This window comes from Mesocricetus auratus, unplaced genomic scaffold (genome assembly GCF_017639785.1).
Source record: "Mesocricetus auratus isolate SY011 unplaced genomic scaffold, BCM_Maur_2.0 Super-Scaffold_100019, whole genome shotgun sequence".
Classification (NCBI taxonomy): Eukaryota; Metazoa; Chordata; class Mammalia; order Rodentia; family Cricetidae; genus Mesocricetus; species Mesocricetus auratus.
In genome coordinates, this window is record NW_024429200.1 from 10,775,156 (window position 1) to 10,795,413 (window position 20,258).

Sequence of the window (20,258 nt, forward strand, 5' to 3'; positions counted from 1 at the left end):
CATCTACATTTGCTGCAGGGCTTCCCACAGTCGTCTCACCCCAAATAAACACATAGATGCCATAATAATTATAAAACTATTGGCTGGTGACTAGGGCTTCTAATTGGCTAGCTCTGTCTTAATTATTAACCCATTTCTATTAATCTATGTATTTCCACATGGTCTTATCTTACCGGAGAATGCCTGGTACATCCTTTCTTCCTGGTTCTTACATGGCAAGTCTTTCTGCCTACCTTTCCCAGAATTCTCCTCATCTCCTAGTCCTGCCTATCTTCCTGCCTCATTAGCTGAACAGTGTTTTATTTATCAACCAATAAGAGAAACATATACAGAAGGACATCCCCCATCATACATTAGCTGCTAGGAAAGGCTTCTCTGAGTGAATCTGAGAGTAGCCTTGTCTGTGGAAGTAAACATAGGCATTTAAAAGGTGATTTGGTTCTCTTGGCACTCTGTTTCTGAGTTTACTGTTCATTTGGATTTCTTTAATATGAAAACACCTGTTCTTGACTCTTACCCAGTGGTTTTAATTTTATTATCTGTTCTTCCCATTGATTATTAGGAATTCTTAATATGTAATAATAGAAGTTCTTCATTGATTATAAATATTACAGATTCTTTTTCTGATATCTTTGATGAACAGAAAGAACTACTTAAACATAAGACAATTTAAGTTTATTGGTAGTTTATTGAAAGAATATTGTTTTTGTTGTCTTACTTGAATTCCAAGTTCATAAATATATTTTCTGTGTTATTTCAAGCATTATAGTTTTAGTTTTCATGCTTTGGGTCTGTATCCTACCTGGATTTGTTTTCTAGATATGATATAAAGTAGCAACTTACTTTTCCCTCTCATCTGAAAGCCAATAGATTCAGTATCATTTGTTGAAATGAGTCTGTGTCTACTACTTATAATACCAGTTTTATGGTAAAACTAGATTTCCTTACATGCTTTGACCGATTTTTGGCCTATTTCCCACTGCTGTCAGTTACAGTACCTGAGCCACCACCATACTGAGTTTAGTAGCATTACAAAATGTAGATGTATGCTAGAGTCAAATCTTTTGTTCTTCGGCACAAGAGTTTTTTCAGGTCTTGTTTTTCATCCTTATTTCTCTCTGTGTCTGTATAATCTGAACAAGGGTTACTTCTCTTTCTTTTTAGTGGAGTTTGTTTATTCTTAGGAGACTTGCATCAAGGCCATTATAAGAATCAGGAATTCTAACATGATTTATTAATTAGCTTTTTGTCATTGAGATAAAAATCTGAAAACAAAAGAAAGATTTATCTTGGCTTTTGGTTTTGAAGGTTTGAGTCTATGGTTGTGTTGGTCCATTGCTTCTGGGCCCATGCATGGTAAGACAGAGCACTGTGGAGGGGAGCATGTGATGGAAAAACTGTCTCAGTTCATGGTTGTAGGAGCCAGTCATACAGAAAGGGACCAGAACATGATAACCTTTCAAAGGCATACCCTACTAACCTAGTTCCTCCAGGAAGGCCCTTCATCCTAGTAGTTCATTCCCTATGAACTCAGTGCATGAATCCATTGATGAAAGTTAGTCCTCAGTCACCTCAGTAATCAGGGATAAAGCATGAGCCTTCCCATGATCCTTTTGTGAGGACACTTTACTTGTAAATCTTAATACCTACATGTTCCTACTCCCAGGTGTTTCAGTTACTGTGACATTAGGCTGTTTCCCCCAGACAGTCGATGATAAATCTCAGTGGCTGGCTGTGCTAAATACATTTTTCACCTGTGATCCATTGATTCACCTCCAGAAAGCCATGGCATGAATCCAACTTGATGCCCAGTTTGCTGTGACATTTTAAAAATGCAAGCCAACAGGCTGGACCAACAGCCTCCAAAACAATACAGAGGAACCCTGTCTCGTAAAACAAACAAACAAAAATGCAAACCAAGCACAAATGGCCAAGTAAGACTCACAAATCCAACAGGTATAACATGTATTTAAGGAGATTCTTTTTTTTTTTTTTTTTTTTTTTTTTTTGGTTTTACGAGACAGGGTTTCTCTGTATTGTTTTGGAGGCTGTCGGTCGAGCCTGGCCTCTGCCTCCCGAGTGCTGGGATTAAAGGCGTGTGCCACCACCGCCCGGTTTAAGGAGATTCTTACAGAACTGACTGAAGTAATACTAGGTGTTCTGGCCTCTCCATTGCTTTTTTGATCTAGGTCAGTTTACAGGAGAGAGGAGGGAGGGAAAGCAGAGAAAAGAACAAAGGATGTGGACACTCAACAGTAATCCCAGAACCAGGGAGGGAGGCCAGGCTGACTACATAGCAAGACCATCTCTCAAAAAATAATAAAAACAAATTATATACAAACTTTCACAACTCCTCAGTAAGTAAAGTTAATGTTTTACCAAAACAAAGATTTATATCACCATTAATTAGAAACATACACATCAAAATAAAGGCACCATTTTCAGATATCATCATATTAGCAAAATATTTAATACTTCATAGTATCCAATATTAGCTAGAATGTGAATATTCTCAACATTGCTGGGATTATAAAACAGAACAGATACTTTGGAGGGTCATTTGCATTGCCTGTTAAAAAGTAAAAGCACATACATCGCTTGTCAGTCATCCAGAAGTTTCTCTTCAAGAATTCCACAGAGGAATACTTGTATATATGCACAAGGAAACAGGATGTCAGTTCCTATATTATTTTGTAATGTCTGAATTTTGAGAGCGATCTTTACTATGCAGCCAACAAAAAATTGTGCAGAAAATCTAATTATAAGAAAAATACTGCCTCTTGCAAAAAACATGGTAAAGTGAATGTGAAGACTAGCATCATTTCTTTAAAAGAAAAAAACCACACTGAATATAGTCGCTTGTGGTGCTTACATGTATGTGTGTTCGTGAAGGTGCATATGTGTATGTGGTTGTATGGGTACATGTGTATACATGCATATGGAGACCACAGGTCAACTTCATGCAGCTGCTATCCGTCTTGACGTTTTTGAGCTAGGGTCTGTGGTAGTTTGAATGAAAATGGCCCCATAGGCTCATAGGGAGTGGCACTATTAGGAGGTGTGGCCTTGGAGGACGTGTGGCTTTGGTGGAGGAAATGTGTCATTGTGGAGGTGGGCTTTGAGGTCTCATATGCTCAAACTATGCCCATTGTGGCACACAGTCTTCTGCTGCTGGTAGATCAAGATGTGGAACTCTCAGCTCCTTCTCCACCATGCCTGCCTGCATGCCACCATGCTTCTTACTTATGATAATGGACTAAACCTCTGAAACTGTAAGCCAGCCCCAGTTAAATGTTTTCCTTTATAAGATCTGCCATGGTCATGGTGACTCTGCACAGCAGTAGTAACTCAAACTAAGGCAGGGTCTTTCACCAGCTTGGAGTTTAAAAGTGGTCTAAGTGAAGGACTGTTGGAAGTGTAAGATGAGATAAACTCTTTGTTCCCCAAGTTGCTTTTGGTCAGTGTTTTATCACAGCAATAGAAAGCAAACTAGGACAATATCCAAGAGGATATTGGAGACTGTTTTAGGGTTACTGGACATAAGCCTTTCTGCTTATTTCTTGTGTCCTTTAAAAAATTAGAGATAACAAAACAACAAAATTTCATAAGAAATCTACAGACAAGTACATCTCCTGGTATATCCCCCAAATTTTAACAAGCAAATACTTTTACATGGCCTGTTGTTTGTTTTGTTTCCTTATTTTAACATTTTGATAAAATTTGTTTTATTACCTTTGTCTTTGAGAGGTTGTGCGTTGGGTGTTGTATCCAGTAACAGCCTAGTTCAAGATGACATTGACTTCCTCAATTGATTCTTATAGCAGCATGGTACTAATAGTTTAGTTTGCAACATATAAGACCATAGTCCAGTCTGAGTTAAGTTCTGCATATGCTTATATAATGGTGTGTTTTCATTTAAAAATATGTGCATACTAATTTTTCCAGTGCCAACTAGTAAAAACTCATCTTTTCCCCTTTAAATTGTCTCTTCTTTGGAAAGTCAGCTGACTGTGTGATGAAATGCCCAGTTTTGTTCATTTGTTCATTTGTTGCTCAAGATTTATAGAAGATTTGAATTTGAAAAATATGTTTCAGAATTCTTTGCTTATATACGTTTTAGAATGAACTTTGAATTACTACAACAAATCACTGCTAGCATTTTGATAAGATTTGCATTGAACGGAACAATAAATGTATTTTAAATAAATCCATATGGGAATATTGCCATTTTGATGATAAGTAGTTTTAGAGCATGGTCATGGTCCTTTTCTTCATTTAGAGCCTTCAAAAAGATTTTATAGTTTGCATTTTTAAATTGTGATGGTTTTATTAAAATCATTTAAAGTATGTCTTTATTTTGTGTGCATATAGAACTCATAGGAATTGGTACTCATATTCCATCATATAGATCCTGGGGAATCAAACTCAGACTTGAACGCATACCTTAACCAACTGAGCCATCTCATGGACCCCAAACTTCGTTCTCAGCCATTATGAATGGAATTGTTTCATTACTTTCACTTTTGGATTTTTTTTTTTTTTTGCAGCACATCGAAATACAGTTTTTTCTTATGTCAGTCTTATAGACTATAAACTTGTTATGCTTCTGGCTGGTGCTCTCTTGTGTTCTCTCTCTCTCTCTCTCTCTCTCTCTCTCTCTCTCTCTCTCTCTCTCTCTCTCTCTCTCTCTCTCTCCCCCTCCCTCTCCCTCTCCCTCTCCCTCTCCCTCTCTCCCACTCTCCCACTGTCTGCATCTGTGTACTACTTTGGATTGGCTGTGTACACAATCATGTCACCTGTAAACAAATATGGTTTCACTTCTTTGTTTCTAGACTAGCTTCTGTATTTTGGGCTTTGTCTTTTTCACTGGTTCAAGCTTTTAGTACAGTAGTGAGTAGAAATGTTGAGAGAAGGCTTCTTTGACTGACTGCAGTTCTGCAGGGAAACCATTAAGTTTGATGGCTGTTGTAGATCTTTAAAGATCTACTTTATCCAATTGAGGTCATCTTCCCCTCTAGTTGTTTGTTTCAATATTGTTATTGTTTGTAATAGTAAATGTGTATTAATGTAACATTTGATTTTTTCCTGATAACCAATTTTGTTTTACTGTGATTGTTATTGTATTTTATATTACATGTAATATAGCGCATTGTATAATATGCATTTGTTATTTATTTGCTATGAATGATTGTGTAAGTACCTGTAGTACACTGACTTAGATTCATCCAGAGACATACTCAGCAATAGTCTAACTTTAGTTTTTTGAGGAACCACCATATTGATTTCTGTAGTGGCTGTACTGATTTACAGTCCCACCAGCAGTGTATAAGGTGCCTTTATCTCTGCATCTTCACCTGCATTTGCTTATGGTGTAACTATTCTGATTGGGGGAAATAGAATTGCAGTGTAATTTCATTTGCATATCACTGATGGCTAAGGATGGTTAAATATTTAATATATTTGTTTATTGTCCACTTGCACTGCTTTTGAGAGCTGTCTGCTCAGTTCATTTACTCGTTTAATTTTTTCAGCTCTTTATTGTAGCTATTAATGCCTTACCTCATGAATAGCTAACAAAGATTATCTGCCATAGGCTGTCTTTTCAGTTGTAATTTCCTTTGCTGTGTAGGAGCTTGATTTGCTATTTGTCAGGCCTAGCTGTTATTTCCTGAGCTATTGGAGTCTTATTCAGAGAGTTGGTGTTTGTCCCTTATCTTGAGATGTTTATATTTTCCTTTCATAGGTTCCAGGTTTCAGGTCTTATATTAAGGCCTTTAGTCCATTTCGAGTGGACTTTGTACAAGGTGAGAGGTGAAGACTGTGTTTCAGTCTTTGGCATGTGCATGCCCAGTTCCCTAGCACCGTTTGTGCATTGATGAGGCCATCTTCCCTCCCATAGGCACTTCAGCAATTTTGTCAGGAGTCCATTTCCTGTAGGTTTTCCAGTTTACTGGAAGTTAAGTCTGCATAATACTTCTTGTGAACCTTTGGATTTCAGTGAATATTTGTTATAATATTCATTCACCCCTTTCACCCCTGATGTTATTGAGTCTTTTTTTTTTTTTTTTTTTTTTTTGGTTAGTTTGTCTAAGCATTTGTCAATCTTGCTTATCTTTTCAAAAAAGCAACTGTTTCAGTGTTCCTCTTTTTTTTGTTTTTGTTTTTGTTTTTGTTTTTGTTTTGAGACAGGGTTTCTCTATATAACCCCGACTGTCCTGGAACTCCCTCCCTCTGTAGACCTTGAACTAGGACATCTGAGTGCCTCTGCCTCTCAAGTGCTGGGATTAAAGGCATGCACCACCACCAGCCAGCTCATTGATCCTCTTATGGTCTTTATTTCATTAATTTCTACCCTATTATATTTTTTCTTTTTATTTCTACCTACCAATTTTATTTGGCCTTTTCTTTTTGTTTCTAAGCCCTTGAGGAAAACCATTAAGATATGTATAGGAGAATTCTCTTGACTTATCAATGTAGGTACTCATCTCAGTAAGCCTCCCTCTTCTGCCTTTGCTGTATGCCAAAGATACTAATAAATTGTGGTTTTATTTTAAATTGATTCTAGAAGTTTTTTAATTTTTAGAAATTATACTTTATAGCAAATATAATTTGCATATTCAATCTCTATATGTTTGTGTGGCTTCTATACTTTCTCATGATACAAATTTTGTTCCATTATGATAAATAAGATACAAAAATTAGTTTTTAAAGATGTATTTTTATTTCATTCATATGTACTAATTGGTGTGTCTGTGGGTATGTATATGCATATGTATGCCACGGTCCCCACAGATTCCAGAAGAAGGTTTTGGATCTCTTGGAACTGCAGTTACAGGTGTTTATGAACTATATGATATGAACTTAAACAATGAGCTGTTTCTTGATTTGGGAAGTTTTCTGTTCTAACTTCACTGAATAAATTTTCAGTCCCTTTAGCTTATTCTTTTTGGGTCCTTCTGTATCATACATTGGTTGGCTTGGTCTCTTAATAGTGCACTAAAATGTTCTTTTCATTATTTCTAGATTTTGTTTTCTTTATTGTTATCTGAATATAGATTTTCCACCTTTGTCACCAATTCTTGATAGCTTTTCTTCTACCTGGTCTAATCTGTTGGTGATACTTTCTAGTAACAGTTTTTATTTGACTGATTGAGTTTCCCTTTTTAAGATTTTTTTTGGCTGAATTTTTTATTCAAGTACTGAATTTCTAGTCCAAGTTGTTGAAATTTGTTTTGTACAAGTATCATATTGGCATCTTCACTCATCTCTTATTTGAACCTTTTTGTTAATATCTCTGTGTGTGTGTGTGTGTGTGTGTGTGTGTGTGTGTGTGTTGCAAGCACATGGATATGAGAGTATGAGCATGTGTGCAGAAGCCAAGAGTAGGATGTCAGATGTCTTCCTCTATCACTCTTTGCCTTAGTTTTTTGAGACAGGACTTTTTATTGAACTAGAAGCTCCCAAGAGTATCTATGCTCCTCAGTCCTGGTTTGTGCAGCCATGCTTGGCTTTTTATGTGGGTACCAAGGGCTCTAACTCAGGTCTTCATGCTTACAAAACAAGAACTCTTACTCGAAAGCCATTTCAACATACCCTCACTGATGATTTTTTAAAGCAGACTTTTGAAATATTTCTGAATTTTTTACTATTTCAAAAGTTTTAGGTTCAGTTATCCAAGAGTTGAAAACTGTTAGAGGAGCCACACTACCTTGCATTTTCATGTTTATGATTCAGGTTATGCATCTGTGGAGATGGCATTCCTACACTTATATGCATATACCCACACACATTCACATAATTTAAAATGAATCATTAAAAGAAATATAGGTAATAGTTATAGTCATTTACTATATCATAAATGATAGTATAAAAGGAAATAGTAAAAATAATGCAGAATAAAAGTATGAGTTTAAAAATTAGTAAAGGTAAAAGTAATGAATTAAAGGAGAAGGTAAAGAGAAAGGAATGAAACAATAGTTAATAAAAAGGAAAAGAGACAGGATGTGAGAGGAACAGATAGCAGCATTTTAAAAAATCAGATTATAAAATATAGGTGAAAAACTGGAACCAAAACAAAAAGATGAAATTAAAAAAAACACTAAAATATCAGAAAAAGAAAAATATAAAGATGTATAAAATGTTATAAAGAGTGAAATTAAAGAAAGGAGAATGGCAGAAAGTATGAATGAATAAAAATGAATGGATGAATTAGACAAGCTTTTTTCTGTGTCCTCTATTATTTGGAATGAGAGGGGAGTTGGCAGTGAGGTGGGCTGGTGCTGTACGTAGGGTGAAGTCCCCCAAAGCCAGCCATTAGTTGTATAATTCTATTGATTTCTGTAAAGTGTGATGAGTTGTTTTGTTTTTATCCTGTGGCTGTCAGAATTTTTTATTTACTTACTATTTTAACAACATTGGATCTATATGTATTTGTCCTGCTTGAGATTTGTTGAGCTGTGTCATGTAGACTTGGTTTTGATCAATCAGTGTGGAGGTTTTCAGTCGTTGTTTCTTCAACTATTTTGCTCCCTTGTCTCTTTCCTGGGATTCTTTTTTTAACTACATGAAGTTGATATACTTGTTCATGCTTCATGGTCTTCAAACCTTGTTCATTTTTTCTGTTTTTCCTTTATTTCCCTCTGCTGTTAGATCAGTTTCCGGGCTCTGTCACTCATCGTTCACATTTGCAGTTGAACCTCTGTAGCACACTTTCTTTTGGGCTATCAACCAGCTCCCAAGTCATGACATGGAGACTTACTGTTAGTTATGGATGCTTGGTCTAGCTTAGGCTCATATCTGGCTAGCTTTTTAAAATTACCTTTTGCCTCAGGGCTTTTTTACCTTTCCTTCCTTCTCTCCCTCCCTCCCCCCCCTCCCTGCCCCCTTCCTCTCTGCTTTCTTTCTTTGTCTTAGTTTACTGCTGTCTCTATGTCTGGGTGGCAGCTGCCTGGCTTCTGTCCCAAATGTGTCCCTCTCTTTCTCCCTGTTCTCTTCATCTTTTCTTCCTCTTGTTCTTTTTGTTTGTTTATTCTCTCTGCCCACCAGCCTTGCCTGTCCCTCTTCTGCCTAGCTATTGGCCAGTCAGCTATTTATTAGATCCATCAGATGCCTTAGGAAGGCAAGGCGGGACAGCTTTTCATAATTAAACAAATGCAACAAAACAAATGTAACACATCTTTACTTCGTTTAACAAAGGTAGCAGAAACAAATGTAACACATCTTCACATAGTTAAAGTAATACTCCACAGCATAAACAAATGTAACACATCTTTCCATAGTTAAATATTCCACAACAAACCTCCTCGATTAATCTTTCATTACAGTCTCTGATTTCCCCAAATTTCTGGGTTTTAATTAGTTATAATCTTTAATAGTTACAGATTTATTTAATTCTTTAGATGTAGTTTCATTTAGTCCTTTGAACTTGTTTGTATCAGTTGACTCAAAGTGTTTGTCTAGTAAGTCTAATATCTAGGCTTCTTCAAGAATAATTGCTGGTGACTACTTTTTTCTTGTGTTTACTGTTTCTGTGTATCCTCTTAATTATGTAGTTTTCAAATTTTATATTTGTATGTGATATGTAACATAAATTGATTTGACTGGTGTTAAAACAGTTCTCTGAGGCTGCTGGCATTCACAGGTTCAGTGGTTGTGAAATTTGCTGGTTCCCAGAGCTACAGTGATCCTAGGAAGGAGAGATGGAAATTGGGAGTCTAGCAAGTTAAAGCACCAGAAAGCTCACCATTCTCACTAATATCCGTGTTTTTCTTCAGTTATTGCTCACTTGGAGAAAATTTAAAGTTCTTAACAAAACTAGTTTTGACAAGTTTTAATTGCTTTTTGAAGAAGTGATTCTTCAGTGATTTTCATCCCGTGATCCAGAAGTATATCTCAGTCTGCCTGTGCTTTTCACTATTGTGCATACACCCTGCTATTTGATATGTAAACATGATCTGTATACATTTATTGGCAGTCATGACAGTCCACTCTTTGATTTCATTGAGAGCTGCTTGAGAAATAAGCATGAAATGGTTATTTATGAAGCTGCTTCTGCAATTATTCACCTTCCCAACTGTACTGCAAGAGAGTTGGCGCCTGCCGTCTCAGGTTAGTTGTATTTGATAGCTGTCCTCTGCCTATGTTCTCAACAGTTTGTATTTGTTTTTTGTTTGTTTGTTTTGCTTTGTTTTTTTCTGTGTGTGTGTGTTTGAGACAGGGTTTCTCTGTGTTGTTTTGGATTCTGTCCTGGAACCTGCTCTGTAGACCAGGCTGGCCTTGAACTCAACAGAGATCCACCTGCCTCTGCCTCCCGAGTGCTGGAATTAAAGGCGCGTGCCACCAATGACAATTCTTCTCCTTACAGCTTTTAAATCAGTGGGTCTGCAGAGTAGTTATTAAAGAGTGGTTGGTGTTTAGGGCTGAGATTGCTCAGCAAGTAAAGATGTTTGTTAATGATTTCACTTTTCTTTAATGTTTAGAAAACGCATTTGCCTTCACATGTTTCTCTTATTTAAATTCAGATATTAATTGGAATATTAATTATTGGAGAGGAAAAGTAAACCCTGCTTTCTATTAAAGTTTTTATAACTGAACAAACAGTGATCTTTTTCTGTTTTTGATGATGTTTTTGTTCACATGGAGATTTGATGCTGTGATCTAATTTCCTGATACAATGAGCGTAATCATTACACATTGTAATTTTCAGCTATATGGTGAACAGGATGCAGTGACTTTTCTCTTTTCCTTTTTCCAGTTCTTCAGCTTTTCTGTAGCTCTCCTAAACCAGCCTTGAGATACGCAGCTGTGAGGACCTTGAACAAAGTAGGTATCACATTGTTAATCTAGACCTGTATGTGTAGTTCAGAGACATTACATACAAAGCATTTGTCTTTCTCTTCAAGCTTAGCACATATGATCTGTGGGCTTCATGTCTGTAGCACCTTAGCACATATGATCTATGGACTTCACGTCTGTAGCACCTTATTTATACTTGGGGCCGTAGTTGTAGCCATTTGTACTGTTAGTTCATGGAGGATTACAATTCATTTCTGACATCTGAGTACATTGTGTTCAAGTGTTGTACGGTTCAATATAGAGGCCATTCAAAAGTGGCAATTTTTAAGTTCATTAAGATTAAGTAAGGGAGCCGGATGGTGGTGGTATGCACCTTTAATCCCAGCATTCAAGAGGCAGAGACAAGCAGATCTCTGTAAGTCTGATGCCAACCTGATCTACAGAGTGAGTTCAAGCACAGCCTCCAAAGCTACAGAGAAACCCTGTCTTGAAAAAAAAACAAAAAACAAAACAAAAGAACAAGTCATTATAATCATACTGCCTATGCTTATAGTCACTTGTGGTTAATGAAAATCATAGAAAATGTACTAAGATTTAACAGTTGTATCAATTCCTTATCTCTAATCTTGATACGAGTTGTGTCTTAGATTTCACATGTTTATGAATTTAGAGAGGTTATATAATTTGATGCTACTTCATAAATTAACTCTGGTGGGCTGAAGCAGCACCCCACCATTAAAATATACAAAGCATATGACTCTGTGCTACATGGGTAAATGACAACTTTTTCATCAGGTTGGGTCACCTTTTCTTGAATAATGATCTGCCGAGCAGTCTCACATTTTCAGAATTGGGGTCAGATATTCTGTGCCAATATGGGGTAGACAGAGAGATGGAACAGCGTCAGTGTAGAATGACAGACTTATTTTGGCACAATTGATAATCCAGTTTGGCAGGAATTTATTTAATTGCAGGGGTGTTTTAAAAGTGACAGAATGTCTTTGTTGATCAGCATTTACCACAATAGATCTTTTTCTCAGAGTTCTAATGTCTAGTGAATAGTTACTCATAGACATATAAACTATAAGGAGATAACAGGCTACTTATAATAAAAGAGATTGATATCATTAAGGTTATGTGAAAAGGGTTAACAAAGGAGAATACTATGCTATATTGTGGTGATTACTCATTTATCAAGTGAAACCTTGTTAGTTAAAAAACAATTACTTTGGGCAGGGAGGAGTTGAGACAGGGTGTCGGGTAGCCCAGGCTGACCTGGAACTTGTTAAGTGGCCATAGATGATATTGGTCCTTCTACCTTTAGCTCTCAAGTGCTAAGGTTATATGCATTCACCACACCTGACCTAAAATGATTACTTTTGGACTATACTGTTCCCTTTAGTTACCATAATTAAAGTTTAAGGTCTGGCCTTTATCAACAACAATGTGCTTTGCTTTTTTTTTTTTTTTTTGCCACCTTCTGCAAGGTGGCAATGAAGCATCCCTCTGCTGTTACTGCCTGCAACCTGGACTTAGAGAACTTAATCACAGACTCAAACAGAAGCATTGCTACCCTGGCCATTACTACATTGCTCAAAACAGGAAGTGAGAGCAGTGTGGACAGGCTTATGAAGCAGATATCTTCTTTTGTATCTGAAATTTCAGATGAGTTCAAGGTAAGAATTTAAACAGGCTTTTTCTTGGTCTAATGCTTCCTTAACAGTGTCTTTTGAGAAAGTCTTTATTTTTATGAAGTCTTTTCCTTCCTAGATATTGTTGTATCCTACATAAATAACTTTTATCTTTCTCCAAGTTGTAAAGGTATGTTTTATTCTAGATGTTTTATGACTTTAGCTTTTACATTTTGGTTTGTGACTACTTGAATTAATGTTTATATGATAAGTTCAGTGGCTTCCTATACTCATACCCAGTTATTCCAGCATAACTAGTTAAGAGATTTCCTTTTCCTACTGGAGCACTTTGGTATCTGTCTTAGATAGGGTTTTATTGCTGTGAAGAGACGCCATGACCATGGCAACTCTTACAAAGGAAAACATTTAAAACACTTAATTGGGACTGACTCACAGTTTCAGAGGGTTAGTCCGTCATGGAGAAACATGGTGGCAGGCAGGCAGAGTGCTGGAGAAGAGATGAGAGCTCTGTAGGCAGCAGAAGGAGACTGTGTGCCATGCTAGGCATAGTTTGAACATATGAGACCCCAAAGCCCATCTCCACAGTGACACACTGTCTCCAAAAAGGCCACACCTACTCCACCTCGGCCATGCTTCCTAAAAGTACCGTTCCTATGGGCCAAGCTTTCACACGCGTGAGTCTACGGGGCTATTCCTATTCAAACCACCCTACTATCCTTATTTGAAAGTCAAATAATCAAATAGTTATGTACTGCTAATGTGTAAAACTATTTTTCTTTTAATTTCTCCATATTTACTTAGTGTCATATGGCTTGCTGAATTCCTTTATTGCCTGTATTATTTAAAATTATCTGTATAAATAATAATATCCTGTATAAGTGAAGAGGTTTCCTTATTTTGAATCCAAGACCTTTGCTTCCTTTTTTCTTACCTTATTAAATCAGTTAGCACTTATAGTAAAAGTGCTGAGTAGAACCAGTAACGGTGTAATAGAAATGATCAAAGGACAATAAGTTTTAATGTGAAGAAAGAGAAAGAAAGACCATATCATTGTTCAGCCATGTAGCACAAGGGACTGTTGCTCCAGACTTAATATGAAAAAAAAAATAAAAGTAGATGCTTTAAAACTTCGTAGTGTTATAAAAATTGTTTTGCAGCTGTTTGCCAAAATAAACTGGAATGGTAGAGAAAGTATATTGATAAAGATAATGTTTTAGAATGGAAGTTGACAAACTTCTATAAATGACCATAAAATAAATACTTTAGATGATCCAGGCTCCTGAAATTATCTGTATACATATTCTTTGTTTGTTTTTCGAGACAGGCTGGCCTCAAACTCACAGAGATCTGCCTGCCTCTACCTCCCAAGTGCTGGGATTAAAACGTGTGCCACCAACGCCCGGCTCCATCATAGCTTTTAAACTCTACAAAAATAGGGTATAAATGTGGCATGGTGGTATGTGCCTATAATCCTAATACCCAGAAGACTGGGCAGAAGAATCATGAGTTTTGGCTAGCCTGAGCTACATACAAGTTCTAGGGCATCCTAGGTAAATAGTACGACTTTTGTTTGAAAACAATGAAGCAGAATTCAACCAAGATTGGATAGTAGTTTACTGGCTTCAGTTTTAGAAAGTTAAAAAGCTTAAAAATTTAAGAACACTTAAAACTTGATGGCCAAGATATCACTCATTAGAAATATTCATTTATCCTTGTATACAATGACTTGTAGAAATTTTTAATAATCCAATGTCTAATAAAAGTAGGCTTGTTTTTTATGTTTGTGTTTATATTTTCTTTTTGAGCCAGGTTCTTACTACGTAGCTTGGGCTGGCCTTAGACTCACAATCCTGCTCCTCTAGCTTTCCAAGGGTTAGAGATTATAGGTGCTACCATGCCTGACTGGAAAGGGAATAAAAAAGAAGAGAGAATCCTACAATTTCACTTTTTGAGCTGTGAGATCATTTCAATTGTGTGCATTACTTATATTGGACAAGTTGCAGGTTCTATACAAAATGATAGCAGTTGTGGACATACCAAAGAGTAGCAAAACTTCCATAGGTATATTATTTGGGGGTACGTTAGGAAACTGAAGAAAAATAAGGAAGTGGTAAAGATACCGGGAGAAGTATCATACCAAGGAAGGCTACAAAAGATCAGACAGGAAAGAGGCGCATGAAAGAATTTCAGATTATGGGAATCTTTTGAACAAACTATGAAGTAAGTGTATAAACATTGTTTTTATAATCTTTGTTAAACGTATACTTTAATAAGTAATTTGAAACATGCCATAAGAAAGTTAATTGTTAAGCTACATTCTTCAATTGGTAGGGTCTCTTCCTGTTACTAATTTTGCTAGCTTTTTAACCTTATAAAACAAGTTCTTATTAAGTTGTTTAAAGTTCAGTGTACTTTTCGATATCATTAGTGATTTTATCAAGTTTGTAGTTCTAGATTTCTGTGACTGCATGGAATTTTATAATAAAAAGGGGATTATAAAAATAAACTTAAAAAGGGATTGATCTCAACTTATTATCAATATCATTAGTTTTTTTATTATTTTCATTGGCTACATATTAAGTGTCGACCCTACAGTATTTCTCAAAAAACATTTTCCCACTCTTTAGTGCCTTGTAAAGAAACTTCTCTATACATGCATGTATGATTTCAGGAAGGAAATGAAGATATGAAATAGATTTTTTAAAATAGATTTGTTTGTTTGTTTTTGTTTTTTGAGACAGGGTTTCTCTGTGTAACAGTCCTAGCTGTCCTGGAACTCACTCTGTAGACCAGGCTGGTCTCTAACTCACTGAGATCTGCCTGCCTCTGCCTCCTAAGTGCTGGAATAAAGGTGTGCGCTACCACTGCCTGGCTGTGAAATATATATTGTTGAGTAACTTGATAATCAAGAAATATGGTAAAGTCTGATTATATCAAATGCCATATCACCAAACACTTATCGAAGTAAGTTTGTTAATGGAGTTTCAGGGCAAAAGCCCTGCTCTGGGAGTCTCAGCAATCTAGACTTGACCACCTGTCCCAGTATGTCAGTTAGAGGACAATTAATCATAAACAGCAGAGAAAGGAGACTGAGTCAGTGTCACTACATGGGGTTAGTTGTTGTCTGTCCGGTTCTACAAAATGGTTCAGAGAAGCTGTTAAAGCTTGAGGGGATAAGTCAGTTCTCCTAACATGATTGTTCCTGCCTGAGAATGATTTCATAATGGGCTAATCTGTCCTTGAGGTTTCTTCTGTTTCTAGAATCTAATATAAATACAGGCTAAAGAGTCTGACTTAAGACCTTTAGGACTCCTTTTGGAGGTTTGGAATGAGGTACTATAGTTAGTTATGAGATGTCTCAATTACTGTTACCTTTGTGTATACAGCCTTAAAGGGGATGGGAATAGATGGGTACTACTATCTTTATGCTCTTCTTGAGTGTATTGACCTGCCTCTGTGGAAATTAAGCAGGTGACTGGCCCAAAGTTAAATGAGATAGATAAAAGATAAAAAAGATACCAGGCTTTTATCTTGCTTTTAGTTTGTAGATCCAAGTCAATGATTTTAGCAAAAATAACTTCTAAGTGCCTGCTACAGATACGTATAACCATAATCGTATATGAGATCCACTGTCCTCTTAGGTAAACTAATAAAATGACTAATATTCATTTTGCTTTTTGTGGTTTTTGTGGGGGTGGGGATAGATTGAGGGTGAAGATGACTGACATGAGATCACATTGGTGTTGGCAGCAAAACTGAAACCCAGACCTAATTTTCTAATTTTGTTTGTTTGTTTGTTTGTTTGTTTGTTTGAGATGAGTTCTCTGTGGAGCCATGGTTATCCTGGAACTTAACTTTGTAGCCTAGGATGGTCTCAAATTCAGAGATCTGCCTGCCTCTGCCTCCCTAGTGCTGGGATTAAAGGTAGTGCACACCTGGCTTGTATTTTCTAATTTTAAATGCACTTCCCCATCTTACCATTCTGTGTCTTCATCTGCCATAAAGCATTCAGTGTTTATATCATTTTCACTAGATCTGTTTTAAATCTTTCTCTTTGTTTCATTGTCTTTAATTGTTGACTCTGCCATCTTGATTTTAGATACTGTGTTGAATATGATAAAATGTTATTAAACCATCAGAGCCTATCAAAATTAGATAATCACATAGAGAAAAAGTAATTCATAGTTTCTTCACTTATATTATAGACAGAAATGAGTACTGTCTGGATTGCAGATTTGATTGTACAAAGCAAAACAATAAGTAATTAAAAAAAAAAAACAGAGGACATCTTCATGACCCAGAGTAAAACAGATACACATATATGTTCATGCACATGCATACTGTTTATCAGTCTTGCTCAAGATGTGTTAGGTTAATCAATCACTCCTCAGTTCTGCTTCCACAAAGTGATTCAAAGAAGTCCTGTTTCACCCTTAACATGATTACTCCTGCCTGAGAATGATTTCTTGAAAGTGTAGGGTGTGTGTGTGTGTGTGTGTGTGTGTGTGTTCTCAAGCGTGTGCACATATGTTTATGTAATTTTAAAAATAAGACATGAAATCTGACAAACTAGAGCTAGTAAAGAATTTATGTTTACCTTCCGTTCCCTTGCATCCCCAGCTTCATCCCTGCTCAGCACTAAGCATCTATTACAGATGTCATTCTGCCTTCCCTTCCAACAGGATGAAGTATTGATGCTGAGGAATGTAACAGTGTAGGCAAAAATCATATTTGTACTGTAAAAGTGAAGATACAGGGAAATGTTCAGAACAACAGATACATTAAGTTTTCTGTTACTGTTTGGGGAGAGGAGAATTTAGATATAGAGAGTTAATTGTGGATGTTAGTTTTTGCCCCCACCCCAGTCTTGTCATTAGCCTTGTGTTAACTTTTCTCTCGCATTTCCTTCATCTTTTCTGTCTCTGCATTTTTATTGGTTTATCTCAGCAAACATAATACACATAATCATTTTCATGCCACTATCCCCTTTGCCCCTCCACTCCCTGATAATCTGTCCCCTTCTGCTTTCATGTTGTGCATGCGTGCTGCTGAGGGGTGGCTTGCTTCCAGTGAGTTTCTTTAAGGTTGTTTACAAGGTTGTGAACTCCTTACCCAGTGGCTGCACCACTGAAGAATATGTCTCTCCCTCCCCTGTCAACATAAATTGTGAGTAAATCCTCAGAGAGGGATGGAGCCCCATGAGCCTCTCCCCTTTCATCACAAGCTATTGATGGGCCTGATCTTGTGCGTATAACAGCTGCTATGAGTTCAAGCCTGGAAGCCAGCATTCCACACCACGCCACACTCCTTTCTCTCTGTCCTTCTACCATAGTGTTCCCTGTGGGAGAGAGGGAGAGAGACAGAGACAGAGACACAGAGACAGACAGAGACAGAGAGTCAGAGAGAGAGAGACAGAGACACAGAGACAGACAGAGACAGAGAGCCAGAGAGAGAGAGACAGAGACAGAGACAGAGAGAGAGAGAGAGAGAGAGAGAGAGAGAGAGAGAGAGAGAGAGAGAGAGAGAGCCAACAGCCATTAAGTGGGGGTCTTATTTATGGCTGTATATACAACACCATTTATTCCTAGTACGGTGAATTGTCTGTGGTCACTGCTGATCACTACATAAAGAAGCTTCTCTAACCACAGCTAATAGCAGCACAAATATGTGGACATAGTTTTTAGAAGGCAAATCCAATCAGAAAACTGTTAATTATCCCATAACAGACTTGCTAGTATTGTACCAGTGGGCTCATCTTGACTGGTAGTTGATATTACCTTTCCTTAATCTTTTAAAGGTCCGTCTTTTACACATATTTGCCTCTCCTACCCCATTCATATGAATTGGTTAATCTAAAAAGAAACTGCAAATGGCACCTGTCTTAGTTGGGGCTTTAATTGCTGTGAAGAGACCCCATGACCACAGCAACTTTTATAAAGGAAAATTGAGGCTGGCTTACGGGTTCGGAGGTTTAGTCCGTTATCATTATGGCAGGAAGCATGGTGCTGGAGGAGGAGCTGAGAGTTCTATACCTGGATCTGTATGCAACAGAAAGTGAACTGTCTGCCACACTGAGTGCAGAATGAGCAAACGAGACCTCAAAGCCCACCTCCAAAGTGACACGCTTCCTCCTGTGAGGCCATGCCTGTTCCAACAAAGCCACACCTCATACTTCCACTCCCTTGGGGACTGTTCTCTTTAAACCACCACAGAACCCTAGAAGTAGTTTCAGATCAACTTGAAAAAAGACTAAAATGGCTTCTAAAGAGACTATCCCTGTTCAGCCCATGCATTCACTGTATGCTGTTGTACTGTAATCTCATGTCCTATAAAAGCCCTTTATATCTCTGCATTCCAGAAGATAAAAACTTGAGATAAAGGGGCCTACTTTGTTTTCAATAGACCTGTTTTCCTTCACCAGCGCAAACATGTAATCTTACAAAACTACCACAAATAAAACATGTACCTAAAATCTTCTTTTGTTAAAAAACATTGACTCAACCCTGTCTCGTAAAAACCAAAAAGAAAAAAGAAAAAGAAAAACAAAAAACATTGATTCTTCCCTTGGATCCATAAATGAACTAAAAGCAGGATGAAACCTGGCATCCAAAGTTCAAAACTTGGCCTTCAAGTTTTAGGAAGCGACCCAGGCAATGGCAGTAGCCTATATTGTTTTGTTTTGGAAGTCTCTTGGACACTCCCTACCTTGATAAAGATGAGGCAGACCAAAACTTGCATATGTTAAGTGAAAGTATAAGTGCAGTCATTTTGGAAAACTAACAGTATTTACTAATGCTGAATGAGTCCATGCCCTGTGTGGGACCTAGCAGTTTTACTCCTAAGTATAGTCCCTACAGAAATGTATGTACAAGACTCATGTGAAAGCAGTTCATTTTGAAGTAATATGTGTGGTTAAGAAAATGACCTCTAACCAGGTGGTAGTGGCACACACCTTTAATCACAGCTCTCGGGAGACAGAGGCAGGCGGATCTCTCAGTTCGAGGTCAGTCTGGACTAGAGATCCAGTGTCAGGACAGCCAGTACTATCCAGAGAAACCCTGTCTCAAAAAAAAAAAAAAAAAAAAAAAAAAAAAAAAAGAGGAGGAGGAGGAGGAGGGAAACATTTTTTTGAAGAGGAAAATTTTATAACTTACTAGATGTGTGACTCTGACTTCCTCAGTTTCTCTGGCTATACCAGGGAGGTGATAATAGTAATAATAATCCCGTAGAGTTGTTGTGATATATAAATGAAACAATAAAAAGCTAAGTGCCCTAGTGCTAACTGCTGCTGTTTTCTGTGTCTATAAGAACTATAATTACTCAGAGTGGTTGAATATTGTCCATATTATTTGGATTAATTCTTTTATTTTAGTGCAGTTACCATAAATCTTTCAAAGTATAAATAGACTAATTTCGCTTGCTTTCAGAAAATTTTAGTATTGCATTTTTGATACATAGAACTTTCATTTTAATTATTTCAATTTTGATACATAGAACTTTCAAACAAGTATTGATATATCCAAGAGTATCACTTCCTCTCGTGTGTCCTCCCATAGCTCCTTATAAGACTTTATTTGCTTGCATATTTGTCTTTAGTACACTTTTTATAAATATGAGATACATGCATGTTTCTTATTTTATTGTTCATCAAAGATAGCATACTGTTGTGTTTACTTTTCAACTTAAAAATAAAAAGAAGTCATTCAAAGTTTTTGTAAGGAGATAGGCTTTTTTTTTAATTTTCATCTTTTTTTTTTTTTTCAGATTTTTCAAGACAGGGTTTCTCTGTGCCCTGGCTGCCCTGGAACTTGC

At 36.9% G+C, this 20,258-nt stretch overlaps 2 protein-coding genes across 4 annotated transcripts in view; one reads left to right on the forward strand and one right to left on the reverse strand.

Annotated features, from left to right (window-relative positions):
* Positions 1-20,258, forward strand: part of Copg2 (COPI coat complex subunit gamma 2) — a 117,296-nt gene that overhangs the window by 54,329 nt on the left and 42,709 nt on the right. For both annotated transcript variants that reach the window (XM_005086474.4, XM_040728609.1), the window contains 3 exons: positions 9,974-10,107; positions 10,754-10,821; positions 12,282-12,470. In XM_005086474.4, coding sequence (XP_005086531.2) covers positions 9,974-10,107; positions 10,754-10,821; positions 12,282-12,470 — 391 coding nt within the window. The remainder of the gene's footprint in view (positions 1-9,973; positions 10,108-10,753; positions 10,822-12,281; positions 12,471-20,258) is intronic.
* Positions 16,963-20,258, reverse strand: part of Mest — a 56,288-nt gene continuing 52,992 nt past the window's right edge. For both annotated transcript variants that reach the window (XM_040728610.1, XM_040728611.1), the window contains one exon: positions 16,963-17,182. In XM_040728610.1, the coding sequence (XP_040584544.1) occupies positions 16,978-17,182 (205 nt within the window). In that variant the 3' untranslated portion in view covers positions 16,963-16,977. The remainder of the gene's footprint in view (positions 17,183-20,258) is intronic.